Source organism: Tamandua tetradactyla, chromosome 19 (assembly GCF_023851605.1).
Source record: "Tamandua tetradactyla isolate mTamTet1 chromosome 19, mTamTet1.pri, whole genome shotgun sequence".
Lineage (NCBI taxonomy): Eukaryota > Metazoa > Chordata > Mammalia > Pilosa > Myrmecophagidae > Tamandua > Tamandua tetradactyla.
Genome location: NC_135345.1, coordinates 4,927,436 through 4,940,525, shown reverse-complemented (window position 1 = coordinate 4,940,525; position 13,090 = coordinate 4,927,436). Strand labels below are relative to the sequence as shown.

Sequence of the window (13,090 nt, the reverse complement as noted above, 5' to 3'; positions counted from 1 at the left end):
GAGGAGAGGAAATGCGGCTGTGGTCGGTCAGTCATAGAAGCCAGAAATCAGTGGAAACCAGGAGCAGACACAGGGACAGAGAAGGAGCAACAGACAGAGCGAGAGGAGAGTGCAAGAGAAGCAGCTGAGTGGCGAGGATGGCTGCTGGCTGAGACCTCCGGGGAAAGCAGGGCCCTGCCGATACCTTGAGGCTGGACTTGCAGCCTCCACGGCCAGGGGACAAGGAACCGCTGTGTGAGGTCAGCTGGTGTGTGGGGTGTGTGAGGGCAGCCCCGCTGAGCTAAGGCCACATCCCAGGGAGGCCTTGGATGGGCAGCAGCAAATAGTACAAGTGGAATGAGCTGGAGAGCATGGCAGAGGGGCGGCACATCCCTTCTCAGGACACCGGACTTCACCCCTGCCGGTGGCAGACAGGGGGGTGCAGACAGGTGGGCACAATGACAGTCGAGTCACCCCATAAACACACACACCATTTACTCTAAGTTCTAATCAGCCTAGCAGTTAAACATAGATAAATGCAACGATACCACCCAGAATATGCTTTAGCTAGAATATCTCACAACCAACAACAAACTATGAGCCAAAAAACAGCTGACTTTTCCAGCTGAAAACTTCAGAAACGTATAAACACTGCCACATTGGCGTCCGGTTATGTGGCAACAATGCAATAACAACAAAAGAACGAATGGTGGAATACATGTATTTAGGAATCAGAGGACGCATGACTTACACTTTGGAGAAACAGATCAGGAACTGTTCGGTTAAATGACACGGTGAAAGCATATCAGAGTCGGAAGCAAAGCCACATGGCTGGTCCTGTTTCTGTGCTTATCAAAAAAAACAATTCTGGAGTAGGTCTTCTCCGACTCTCCCCAGTGCCGCCGCTCCACAATTGTGGTCCAGATTTTGGAACAGACCTCCCAGCTGGCAGGTGTGATGGTTAGGTCCATGTGTCGACTTGGCCAGGTGATGGTGCCCAGTTGTCTGGTCAAGGACATTTCGTGGACTTAAATCATCAGTGAGCTCACTGCATTTGTGGCTGATTAAACCTACAATCAACTAAGGACAGTGTCTCCAGCAATGAGAGACCTTTCCTCCAATCAGTTGAAAGCTTTTGAGGTAGTTAGGTTCAGGTGTCAGCTCGGCCAGGTGAAGGTGCCTAGTTCTGTTGCTGTGGACATGAGCTGATGGCACGTGAACCTCATCTGCCGCTGATTACAATCTGCAGTCAGCTAGGAGGCGTGCCTGCTGCAGTGAATGATGTTTTATTTAACTGGCTGGTGCTTAAATGAGAGACTCAACGTTACACAGCCCATGCAGCTCAGCATACCTCATCTCAGCACTCGCAGCTCAGCCCAGGCCTTGGGAGATGCAGAAAGGAATCACCCCGGGGAAAGTCGTTGGAAATCAGAGGCCTGGAGAGAAGGCCAGCAGAGACCATCCTGTGCCTTCCCACGTAAGAAAGAACCTCAGTTGAAAGTTAGCTGCCTTTTCTCTGAAGAACTGTATGTTTTTAACTAAATAAATTCTCTTTTATTAAAAGCCAATCCATCTCTGGTGTGTTGCATTCTAGCAGCTTTGGTGGACTAGAACAGCTTTAAAAGGGGAGTGATGGTTTCAGCAGTTAGAAAACTTCTATCTGCTTCAGCCAGCCAGCTTCCCCTGGGAATTCATTGAAAGACTTCACAGGAGTTCCCAGCTCGTGGCCTGCCCTAAGGAATTCGGACTCACTCGTCCCCACAGCCGCATGAGACACTTCTATAAAACCTCCTAATATTTACAGATAATTCCTGTTGATTCGGTTTCCCTAGAGATCCCTGACTACTACAGAAGTGAAACTGTTTTCTATGTAGCGAGAGTGAGCTTCGGTGTGGAAGGAGTGTGGCAGTATCACAAGCCTCCTCACAAACAGGGTGGCAGGTCCCATGCAGCCCAGCTCCGGGGGCCGAGGGGCAGGTGGAGCAGGTGCCCGGTCAGTGAACCCGCAGCACCCGTAACAGCTCAGCTGGCTCATTCCACTGTCCTCCCAGACCTCCTGCCAACATCAAACCACACCATCCCTTGCCCTTCCGTGGCCCTGACCCATGGCTGCAGTACCTGAGGCACCCAAGAAGACCCTGCACACCACTGAGTCCACCTCCCAATTTGAGTAACTACCTCCTTTTGGTGCTTGCCACATCCAGCCTACAGCAGCCCGTGCGGTCAGCCTCCACAGGGTCAGCGGCACAGGGGAGCTCTCAGAGTCCTGCCCAGGCTCCGGAAAACTCAGCCACCAGAGTGGAGGTGGAAGGTCGGGGCAGGCAGGAATGAGGACGTGTGCCCAGCCAGGAAGGAGATCGTGCCAACTAGGGCTGGCCAGCCCCGAGAGGCCGGGAGGCTCCCTGGCTGTAAGCACACCTCAGGCAGGGCCTGCCCTTGGGTTTTCAGGAAGGGAAGGGCAGGAGGCTGCAGCATGAGGGACCATCTCTCACAGACCCCCTGCTGCTTCCCTAAATACCTGTGATCTCTTTAATAAACCCATTCGTCTAGGACTCAGAAACTCATTTAGCAAATCCACTCGCATTCTAAGGTGCAAATCCTGTGGATGAAAAATCCCAGGGATTCTGCAGTGCAGTGCACCTCTCATTCCCATCAACAACATATGCAACCAGCCTCGAGGGGACCTTAAATGGTGTATGCAAAAACAAAAAGCATGCCCAGATTTGAAATATAATAGGAAAGATGACCTTTGATAGCACTGCTTCAGAATTCTGGGACAAATAACATCAAAACAATCCACAATCCACCGGAGCAAGCCTTCCCACCCCAATGCGGAAGGGAGCACAGCTGGCTGGGGGAGGCTAACCAGCGTCCGCGAGGCCTGGCCACTCTGCGGCCCCAGCGTCATGCACGGAAGTGAAAGCTCCCAAAGACCAAACACTGAAATACTTGCCCCATCTCGCCATCTGCTTCTCCTCTCATTCACATTTATTATTAATAAGACTGCTATTAGAGGGTAGAGCCAGTGTTGCATCTGTCTTTCTAAAGCTGGATAATTACTGGCAATACAATGGCTTCGAACAGGATTTCAGTTGTGCCTGAGACAGGAGTCTGAGGGGCTACATTTTAGAGGGAAAAATATCCTAGAAATTGCAATTCTCTGCCTGGAGTTTTCCCTTTCACCTAATAATGCTATTCCCAAAAGTCCTGCCATTATCTTACCTGTTTTATAAAATCCACAAGAAAAGCAAATATTTAAAAGTATCATGAAAATTTTCATTTCCTCTAGGTAAAAAACTCGTCATTATCTTAGACCACCCGGTTTTTTCTCCGCAGCTGTAGCACGGGAGTAGTTTCTCCCTTGTCACGTCAAGGGGGTAGGCAGAGGGGCCGGGGAGGGCGCAGAGGCCAGGTTTGCTCTCCCTAGGGGCTCGGAGCCCATCACGTCTCGAGCCTTGGACTTGCCCTGTCTCTGTACACTGGGCCTGAACGCCCAGCTCCTGTGCTAGAACAGCTCTTCACGTAAACACGAAGCCCACAGCACACCCGCGTGCGACACGCGACACCTGCCACGGCACACAGTGCGTGGGACACAACACCTGCCGTGGCACACAGTGCGTGGGACGCAGGATACCTGCCGTGGCACACAGTGCGTGGGACGCAGGATACCTGCCCGCGTTCTAAAGGGGCACCGTTACCGGTTCTACACAGGGGCAGGCCGACTTCCAGGTAAACCCCGGAGCAGCCCACAGCTACTACCTGTTAGGGTCCTCTTTCTCAACGCCGTTTCATGAGGTGACGGGAGAAGAACAGTTCCTTTCGATTCATTCATCCGTTCATTCATTCAACATCTATCCACCAGGTATCCAGCTGCCAGGGCCTGCCAGGAGACAGCAGATGATAAATTCTACTTTCCAGAACTTGGATTTTTGTGGGCAGAAACAGACAAACCGAAACATAAATATGCTCATGAGTGATGAATGCTACGGAGAAAGTGAAAGTGGGAGAGGGGACGGGCAGCTGCCTCTCCGGGCCCTGCACTGGGACAGATGCCACCTGGGAACTGGGCGGGAAGGGGAGACCGGCAGGAAGGGGAGGCCAAGCAACTGCAACGAAACGCTTTGGGGGTTAACAGTTCCCACTCCCTGATTCTTCTCCCCTCATTAACGGCTAAAAAAGAAAAAAGCGGGGGCGGGAGAAGCAGTCCCCCCTCATTTGAGGGCTGGAGAAGACCTCAAATGATGGTGATATGTGAAGCCAGCCTCAGGTTTCGGGCGTCTGAGAGCCATCCACCCGCATTCACAGATGAGGAGCTGTGAGCCATCCCAACAGTGGTCAAAAGTCATCTTTTTTTGAAGAGAAACCTTTAAATACGAGCAAACGCGTTTGTCTATTTGGATGATCTCTGCCGGACACGTGCCAACAGTGCCGACAGGTTTTCCATGTTTTCCGCATGTGCTAGCTCGCCATAAACAGGCTTCCATGCCTTTTCTTAACTGTTTATAAATTGCACACAAACACCCAAAAATGCAAACCAAGGCAAGCTGTCCCTCGGACTGCTGCCAGGATGACGACAGGAAATGGCAGCAGGCCGAATCCCCGCCCCCCAGACACCCCACTGCCTTCAGCACTCAAAGTCTCCGGACCGGGCGGGCGGCCCTCTGGACACGCACACCTTTCACGAGGCGTCCTGGGGCCGCTGCTCCCGTTCCCCAGGTGAGAGTGGAGGTGAGAAGGCAGGCCACCTGTGCGAGACCCCCACCCCATCCACAGGGGTCTGGATTCCTTCCAACGCCAGGAGCAGTCCTGTGGCAGGCACACACCGAGCTGCAACGACCCACGAGCACCCTTTTTCCTCTAAAATACTGAACTATGACAAAGTAAGAACAACCGGCTCGTTAGACACACACACGCCCTGCACCCCGGCCGCACGTGGACCCACGGCACGACCCTGAGGCCTCGGCCAGAGGCAGGAGGCAGCCGGGGGAGGAGGGCAGGAGACAGGGGCCTGACTCAGCCCGGTACCCCAAGCCCCGGACACAGGACAGACAAGGCGCTGACGAGTCCCTCCAGCTCCTGACACCCTCCATTCGCAGGGCAGCTGGACACTCTGCTTCCAGGGCACCCACCTGCCGCGGGACACCCCAACACCCCGGCAAGGCACCCTCAGCACAGGGTCTCCCGCCACCATCTCCTCAGTCACCTTCGGACCTGTGCACACTTCGTTCGCTTATCAGGGTTTTCACATTATCAGAGTTTTTTCCATTTCTCAAGAAATACATAAATACGTCCTTGGGGAGATTTTATCTCATTACATCAGGCAGTGTATGCACAAAGGCTGTCTGCTCACCGCCACTCCCCTCACAGCGCCCACTGTCACCGACTTCCACGGAATGCCCCAGGATCCGCCCCAGGGCAGGCACTGAGCCCAGTGCACAGGTCAGTGCCGTTTAGGTTTTCTAAGGGTGGACCTGTCCATGGACATAAAGATGGTGTGCTTTTATTCATGGGCCCCGAAGTCCACCCCCTAAGCTCTTACACGGACAGGGGGCCCCGCTGGGCCCGTGGTGGGCTGGAGACTGAGTCTCACCACGTCTCTCCTCTGAGATCACAGTCACGGCTGTAAGAGTAATCACAGCCTATCTGGACAAAAGACGGGAATCTCGCACTATTCTCAATCCAGACGGCATACACATAAGCCGCAAAAGAAAACAAAAAGTCCACAAACACATGACACGTCATTCAGCCCCAGTAATCCTCAAAAGTGCATCTTAAGGGCGGGCCGCGGTGGCTCAGCGGGCAAAGTGCTTGCCTGCTATGCCGGAGGACCTCGGTTCGATTCCCGGCCCCAGCCCATGTAACAAAAACGGAGAAACAGAATACAAGAAAATGTTTAAAAATGTTTCCCTTTCTTCCTTCCTTCCTTCCTTCTCTCTGTCTTTCCTTTAAAAAAAAAAAAAAAAAAGTGCATCTTAAGACGAGAGACCACCAATTATTTACCGAGTGGATAAATATCTTTAACGATACCCAGGACTAGAAGATTCATGAGACAACTGCCCTCAGGCTTGGGCTGTGAACGGACCCCCCCCTTCCTGGCTGGAAGATCTGACAGCTGTGCCAAGACCAAGCTACAGTGGCATCTGCTGAGCCCTTGCCCCAAGGAAAACTGACTGTGGGGTTTGGAGCCACAGACCCAGAGGAACGTGTGCTCGGCCGAATCCACCCCTGCGGGCCTGGCCCGTGCTCAGCAGGCCTCAGGATGTGGCGATGTCAGCAAAGGCAGGGGGGCGCTCAGGAGGGGTCAGTCCACACGGGAGGCTGGTAGGTAGATGGACATTGGGACAGAGAGCAAGAGGCCACAGAGCCGGACGCTGAGATCCAAGGGCAGCGGGAAGGGAGGGGGAGGCGAGGAGAGGCCACCATGGCCTGGCCAGGGGACAGGGCTGCCCGGGGTCCAGGTCGCCGGTGGCAGCCCCAGGCCACCACTGCCCTTGGCCACCTTGCCCAGGAGGCACTGCAGTGCTGAGGCCTCGACTGGATGTTCTCTTCGCTTCAAAGCTGCGGGTGAATGCGTCCCCATCGTCTACCTGCCCATTTCAAGGCATTGGCCTGAGCAGGTAAGGCAACGAAGCAGCAATCCTAAGGAAACAACCAGGGAGGCACCCTGAGCTCTACAAACAAACAAACACACCAAAGTCCAATTTCAAACAGGTGAAGTACTCCTTAAGTGCATCTTAGAAGCACTATAACTTATGTTTTGAAAGAGTACTTAATGACACGGCGAAACGCTTTCTTGATATTTGATAAATGAAAAAATATGAGATCTCAAAAGGGTATGATATAATATCCATTTTAGCAAAAAATATGCATATTTATCTATGCTTAGAAAAAAAGGAATAGACTTTGAAGGTCCCCAAGACCACCTCCCATTTATTATAGCAAAAGAGCACAAAGGAAAGGCAGCAAGGGGAAGGGGCCCGGGTGGCGCCCAGAGGAAGCAGGCCTACGCGCCCAGGGCTCTCCCGGTGGGGCCGACGGGACACGCTTACTCCCCAAGCCACAGAGTCGGCCAACCAGGGATGCTCCTGGGAGACTCAATGTCCAAGGGTTTTATTGGGGGCTGGTCAGTGAGCACCCTGTGCCTAGTTTGGACCAAAAAAAAAAAAAAAAATCCCCAAAAGAAAGCAGGTGTTTCTCATAAACCACACTAACAGTCTCGTCCAGTGAGCCCCGCGCAGGCGCCGGGAACCCTTCCAGAGCCCAGGTTCCCAGACGCCATCCCGCCCCCCCCAGGCAGGCCTTTCCACGGCCGGCAGTCAGCCGCGGGCTGAGCCCCTTCCTGCATAAAACCAAAACGTTAGCAGCTCTCTCTGGTCGTGAGCTTTCCTGTCTTCTTCACCCTCTTTTGCTGACAAATTTCCTATAGCAAACATGTATTTCATTTATAATCAGGCAGAAAGTTGTTCTGCTTTAAAAGTTCTATCCAAGTTGCTTGGTTTGTTTATATGATGGCATACAGGAAAAATACAAACTTCTCTGAAATTCCAAGTGATATGAGAAGACACCAGAGAAATGGCATCAGCTAACGGGAGGGGACAGAATGCAAGGAAGGAACACGAAGGAGTGAGTGAAAAAGGTGAAAGAACAGGGGTGAAATAAGAGATGAAAGAACAGGGGCGAAATAAGAGATGAAAGAACAGGAGTGACAACTGGAGCCATGCCACTGGGATTTCCAGTTCTGTCCCCCAAAATAAGCCCTTATAAAAATAATCTACAGAATGGACGGACCCGACCTCCGGGAGAACTCCGGGCAGGAGTAGGCATTAGCACTACCTGCTCTATTCCCCAGGTCTAGAGCAGGAGCAGGAAAATTCCAGGGCTCAATGCAACTGAAATCCATTTGTTCCTTTTTATACCGCACTGAATTTAAAGGTCATAATCCCTTCTTACCATACTTTCTTCAGATGGCCCTCACATCAAGGTATAAAATTTTAGATCCTTCTGAAAGTAAGAAACAGACAAAAAAACTACAAATGTCTGGACCTGGGATGCGCAAGACCAGAGGTCAAGCCACGACTCTACACACAGGACCGAGAAAGTTAAATGTCCTTTAAATTGGGTGGAAAATACACCCTAGCTCAGAGCTGGAAGGACCCAATGACAAAATTATGACAAAGAAAGAGAAAAAGAGACCAAGCTTCAATTAGAGATAAGAACGAAGTTGGTCTAGTCAGGGCAAAGGTAAATCAGAATACAGGGGTTAGGAGGACATTGTCTATATTTTAGAACTTCACCTACTCTCTGAGATCAAAGAAAGAGGGGTTTATTTTGTCCAAAACCTAAATTTTCTGTAGCACATCTAACTCAATCTGTCTGGAGAGCTCATTTAAACAACCCAAGCCCCAAACGGAAACAAGGGCTTGTAATTCTTATAGCTTAACATAATACCCGGATACATCCCAAAGTATGCTGAGCAGATATTTAAGCGGTATTGGCAAAGTTCCTTGAAGGATGGGAGAAAAAATATGAGAACTATTAAGCTTTACTATCAGGGAAATCCTGATATTATCTCAAACATTAGGGACTCCCAAGCCTATAGGCCAAACCCTTGAACTTGAGACTTGCTCTTGTGAAGCTTATTTCTGTAGTGGAGAAGCTTAGCCTACCTATAGGTATACCTAAGAGTCAACTCTGTGCCTCTCTCTCTCTGTAAGCCCAACTCTATAAGGAAAATCATTGCCCTCCCCCCTAAGTGGGACACGACATCCAGGGGTGAAAGTCTCCCTGGCAACATGGGAGATGACCCCCAGGATGAGCCTGGCCCTGGCACCGTGGGACCAACGATGCCATCCTGACCAAAGGGGAAAAGAAACATAACAAAATAATGTATCAGTGACTGAGAGAGTTCAGATAGAGTCGAAGGCTACTCTGGAGGCTACTCTTATGTGAGCCTCAGCTAAATATTGCTAATTACCAGGGTTTGCCAAACCTCAACCAAAACCATTCCTGCCAACCCTAAAGAAGACCTAGGCTCTATCTGAAATTCACAAAAGTTTCATGCCCTAAGATTACTTTCCAGAAACCTACAACCTCCAGATGGTTTCTAGGCCAAATAAGTCCTGAAATCCAGAGGGCCCAGCCTCTCCAGGACATCAGCTAGTTCCATCCCCCTATCCCATATTCTCTACAGACCCTTCCAACATGAAAAAGTTAGAATGGGCATAACCCAAATCTCCCCAAAGAGAGTGGGAGAAGGATCATGGGGAAAGGAGTTATAACAGAGAAGACAGGATTTAACAAGTGAGTATAACTGCTGAATCATTATATTGGTATTTCTTAAAGTCTCCAGTATCTTGGAACAGTTAGAAGGAAAGATCTAAATTATAGAACTATAACCTATACCAAACTCTGAAATCTGCTCTATAACTACTTGTTAAAATGTACTTTGAAATTTATGCCTTTTTTTGTATGTATGCTATATTTCACAATAAAAAAATGTTAAAAAAAAGAAAATTATGGGTAGGAATTGTGTTTGATGATAATGATGAGATATTACAATTAGAGCATCCTTGCATAATCAGCCAGCAATGCCTACTATGTGCTAGAATAGTGAATTATGAATAAAGAAGACAAGACCCCACAGACTTCAGAGAACTTCTCATCTTGCAGAAGAAGAAAAAAAATAAGCTGTGATGGGTGGCAAGGAAGCGGCGTTTTAGTGGTGGCTAAGAGAATTCAACTCTGGGCCAGATTCTGTGTTCGAATCCCAGAACCACCACTGCTACCACTGAAAAGCTCTGTAACCGTGGGCACCTTAAGTTCTCTGTAAAACAAGAACTATAATCAAGGGTGTGATGTGAATTAAAAGAGCTCCCACCTACAGAGCCCTGAGACCGTGCCTGGCACACAGAATGCACTGGAAGTGTAAAAGTCATTTTTCTAAAATAAATAAATAAAGCAGGTGAATATTAGGTGCTATGAGATCACGTAAATGAGAACCTCATCTCTGCACGGTGAGATAAGTAAAATTTGTCCCAAACCAAATACTTCCATCTCTTCCCAGATGAGTCAAGGACTTCCATTTCAGTGATGTTCACAAGTAATGAAGGTTTAAATCCTATATCCTTGCAGTATTAGTGCAAAAATGTCCAGTACATGACATTACATACGTTTCAAAAATGCATATGGGCTTGAAATTGTCCAAAATGTCAAAGTATAAAAGCATTCTCACTTACGCTATCTCACTGATTCGCATGAGAACCCACAGGGAGGGTTCACCGCTGGCAGGGGTGCAGACCGGGGGTGAGGGGCCCTACGCGGCAGCGGAGAGCGACTGGCTCGCAGGTCTGTCCTGTCCCCGGCTCACAGACCTGTCCTGTCCCCAAGGCTCACAGATCTGTCCTGCCCCCAGCTCACAGACCTGTCCTGTCCCCAGCTCACAGACCTGTCCTGCCCCCAGCTCACAGACCTGTCCTGTTCCCCCACTCACAGACCTTCCCTGCCCCAAGCATGCTGACCTGTCCTGTCCCCGGCTCACAGACCTGTCCTGCCCCCAGCTCACAGACCAGTCCTGTCCCCAGCTCATAGACCAGTCCTGTCCCCCAGCTCACAGACCTGTCCTGTTCCCCCACTCACAGACCTTCCCTGCCCCGAGCATGCTGACCTGGCCTGTCCCCGGCTCACAGACCTGTCCTGTCCCCAAGCTCACAGAACTGTCCTGTCCCCAGCTCACAGACCTGTCCTGCCCCCAGCTCACAGAACTGTCCTGATCCCCAGCTCACAGACCTGTCCTGTCCCCAAGCTCACAGACCTGTCCTATTCCCCCATTTCACAGACCTTTCTTGCCCCCAGCATGCCGACCTGTCCTGTCCCCAGCTCACAGACCTGTCCTGTCCCCGGCTCACAGACCTGTCCTGTCCCTAAGGCTCACAGACCTGTCCTGACCCCAAGCTCACAGACCTGTCCTGCCCCTAAGGCTCACAGAACAGTCCTGTTCCCCAGCTCACAGACCTGTCCTGCCCCTAAGGCTCACAGACCAGTCCTGTTCCCCAGCTCACAGACCTGTCCTGTCCCTAAGGCTCACAGACCAGTCCTGTTCCCCAGCTCACAGACCTGTCCTGTCCCCGGCTCACAGACCTGTCCTGTCCCCAAGCTCACAGACCTGTCCTGCCCCCAGCTCACAGGCCTGTCCTGTCCCCAAGGCTCACAGATCTGTCCTGCCCCCAGCTCACAGACCTCTCCTGTCCCTAAGGCTCACAGACCTGTCCTGCCCCCAGCTCACAGACCTTTCCTGTCCCCAAGGCTCACAGATCTGTCCTGCCCCCAGCTCACAGACCTGTCCTGTCCCTAAGGCTCACAGACCAGTCCTGTTTCCCAGCTCACAGACCTGTCCTGTCCCCCAGCTCACAGACCTGTCTTATTCCCCCACTCACAGACCTTTCCTGTCCCCAGCATGCAGACCTGTCCTGCCCCCAGCTGTGCAGTGCCTCCTGCCCCCTGGGCAGAGAGGGCAGAAAGCAGCTCCATTCCAGGAACCTAAGGCAGTGAGTTGGCTCTTGCAACATAAACTTTGGGGCTAAATGACTAGGAGATTGTCCCATAAAATGACGGCTGCACTTTTCAAAAAGGAAGTATGACTTTTATAGGAAAACCTATTCCATTTGGGAGAAAGGCCTAATAAACTGGACAAGAATAATACATTCAAACAACAATAAATTAAATTCGTCTGTCACAAAGTGATATCCCAAAACCCTCGGGCACACAGCTGCTTTTCTGAGCTAAAATTGAACTCCATTTGTGAAACAGGTCAGTATTTCTAAGATTTCTTTTGCAAATGTCTTAAAGAAAGATCCCTCTAACTTGCTTGTCATAGTACAGATCTAATGTCTCTGCCGGCCTCTCTTTCGCTCAGTGGACAGGCATCGATTACAGGCCACGTCCGGCCCAGACACCAAGCCAGGCGCCATAGAGAACCCGAGATGAGCAGGCACGGAGGAGCCTGTGGAGGCTCTCCTTCGGGAGGGGGGTCACACACTGGCAACATGAGCAGTGGGACGAGTGCTCTTGCAGAGGCGTGCAAAGGACAGAGTCACGGCCCCACTGGGAATGCAGGAATAGGTTTCTCAGTAATCGGTGCAAGGACGAACAAAGAGGTCCCAGCTGCAGAATAGAAACAGAGCCACACATTTACAGGGGCAAAAAGTTTCATGACAATTTTGCAGGGAGAGGACGGTCTTTTCAATAAATAGTGCTGGGTGAACTGGATAGCTATGGGGGACGGAGGGAGAAGCCTGAACCTCAATTCCCACACCACACAGGAAGTGAAAATTAGCTGAGATAAAACACAGACCTAAACAGTCATGGTAAAACGATAAAGCTTCGAGAAGAAAACATGAAAGACTATCTTCTTGGGGGCAAATAAAGATACTTAGCACTAATCATTAAAAGAAAAGTTTAATATATTGAACCCTATTAAAATTAAGAATTTCTCTTCATGGAAGTTTACCATATTGAGATGGAGAAGGGAAGCTATCGACCGACGGATATTAGGAACACCAATATCCAAAGGACCCATATCCACAATATATAAAGAGTGCCTATAAATCACTAAGAAAGTCAAACATCCTAAAGAAAAAAAGGCAAAAGATTTCAAGAGGCACTTTGAAATACTATTTGCTATTATATGAAGAGGTACTCAACCACATTAGTCATTAGGGAAATGCAAATTAATACCAGAACACCTCCCCCTAGGTAGTAAAGCCTGACCATTATTGGTGAGGATGTGAACAGACTAGAATTCTCAGATATGGCTGCAGGGAGTACAAAGTGACTGAACCACCTGGAAATCTGTCTGGTAGAATCCACTAAAGGTAGTATCAGTATATGTGTACACATGTGAGCATATGTACGTGTATATGCAGACACAAGTGCATACGCACTCGAGTATATATCCAATAGAAACAAATGCTTATTTCTTCAAACTGACGCAAGATTGTACGAGAGTATGCATATCAGCTTTATTCGTAATAGCCCAAAGCTGGAGACAATGCAAACGTCCAACGACAGTAGAACGAACGGGAACTCAGAAAAGGACAAACTCTTGCTCCATACA

The 13,090-nt window shown here is 50.1% G+C and overlaps 1 protein-coding gene across 12 annotated transcripts in view; it reads right to left on the bottom strand.

The window, feature by feature from the left end:
- The window catches only part of AFAP1 (actin filament associated protein 1), a 198,263-nt gene that overhangs the window by 149,827 nt on the left and 35,346 nt on the right, over positions 1 to 13,090 (bottom strand). For 10 of the 12 annotated variants that reach the window (XM_077136329.1, XM_077136319.1, XM_077136320.1 and 7 more), the window contains exon 2: positions 3,739 to 3,859. The exons of the other annotated variants lie outside the window; for them this stretch is intronic. Coding sequence is in view for 9 of the 10 variants with exons in the window: in XM_077136319.1 (XP_076992434.1) it covers positions 3,739 to 3,823 (85 nt within the window). In the remaining variant the exon portion in view is untranslated. The remainder of the gene's footprint in view (positions 1 to 3,738; positions 3,860 to 13,090) is intronic. 12 annotated transcript variants of the gene reach the window in all.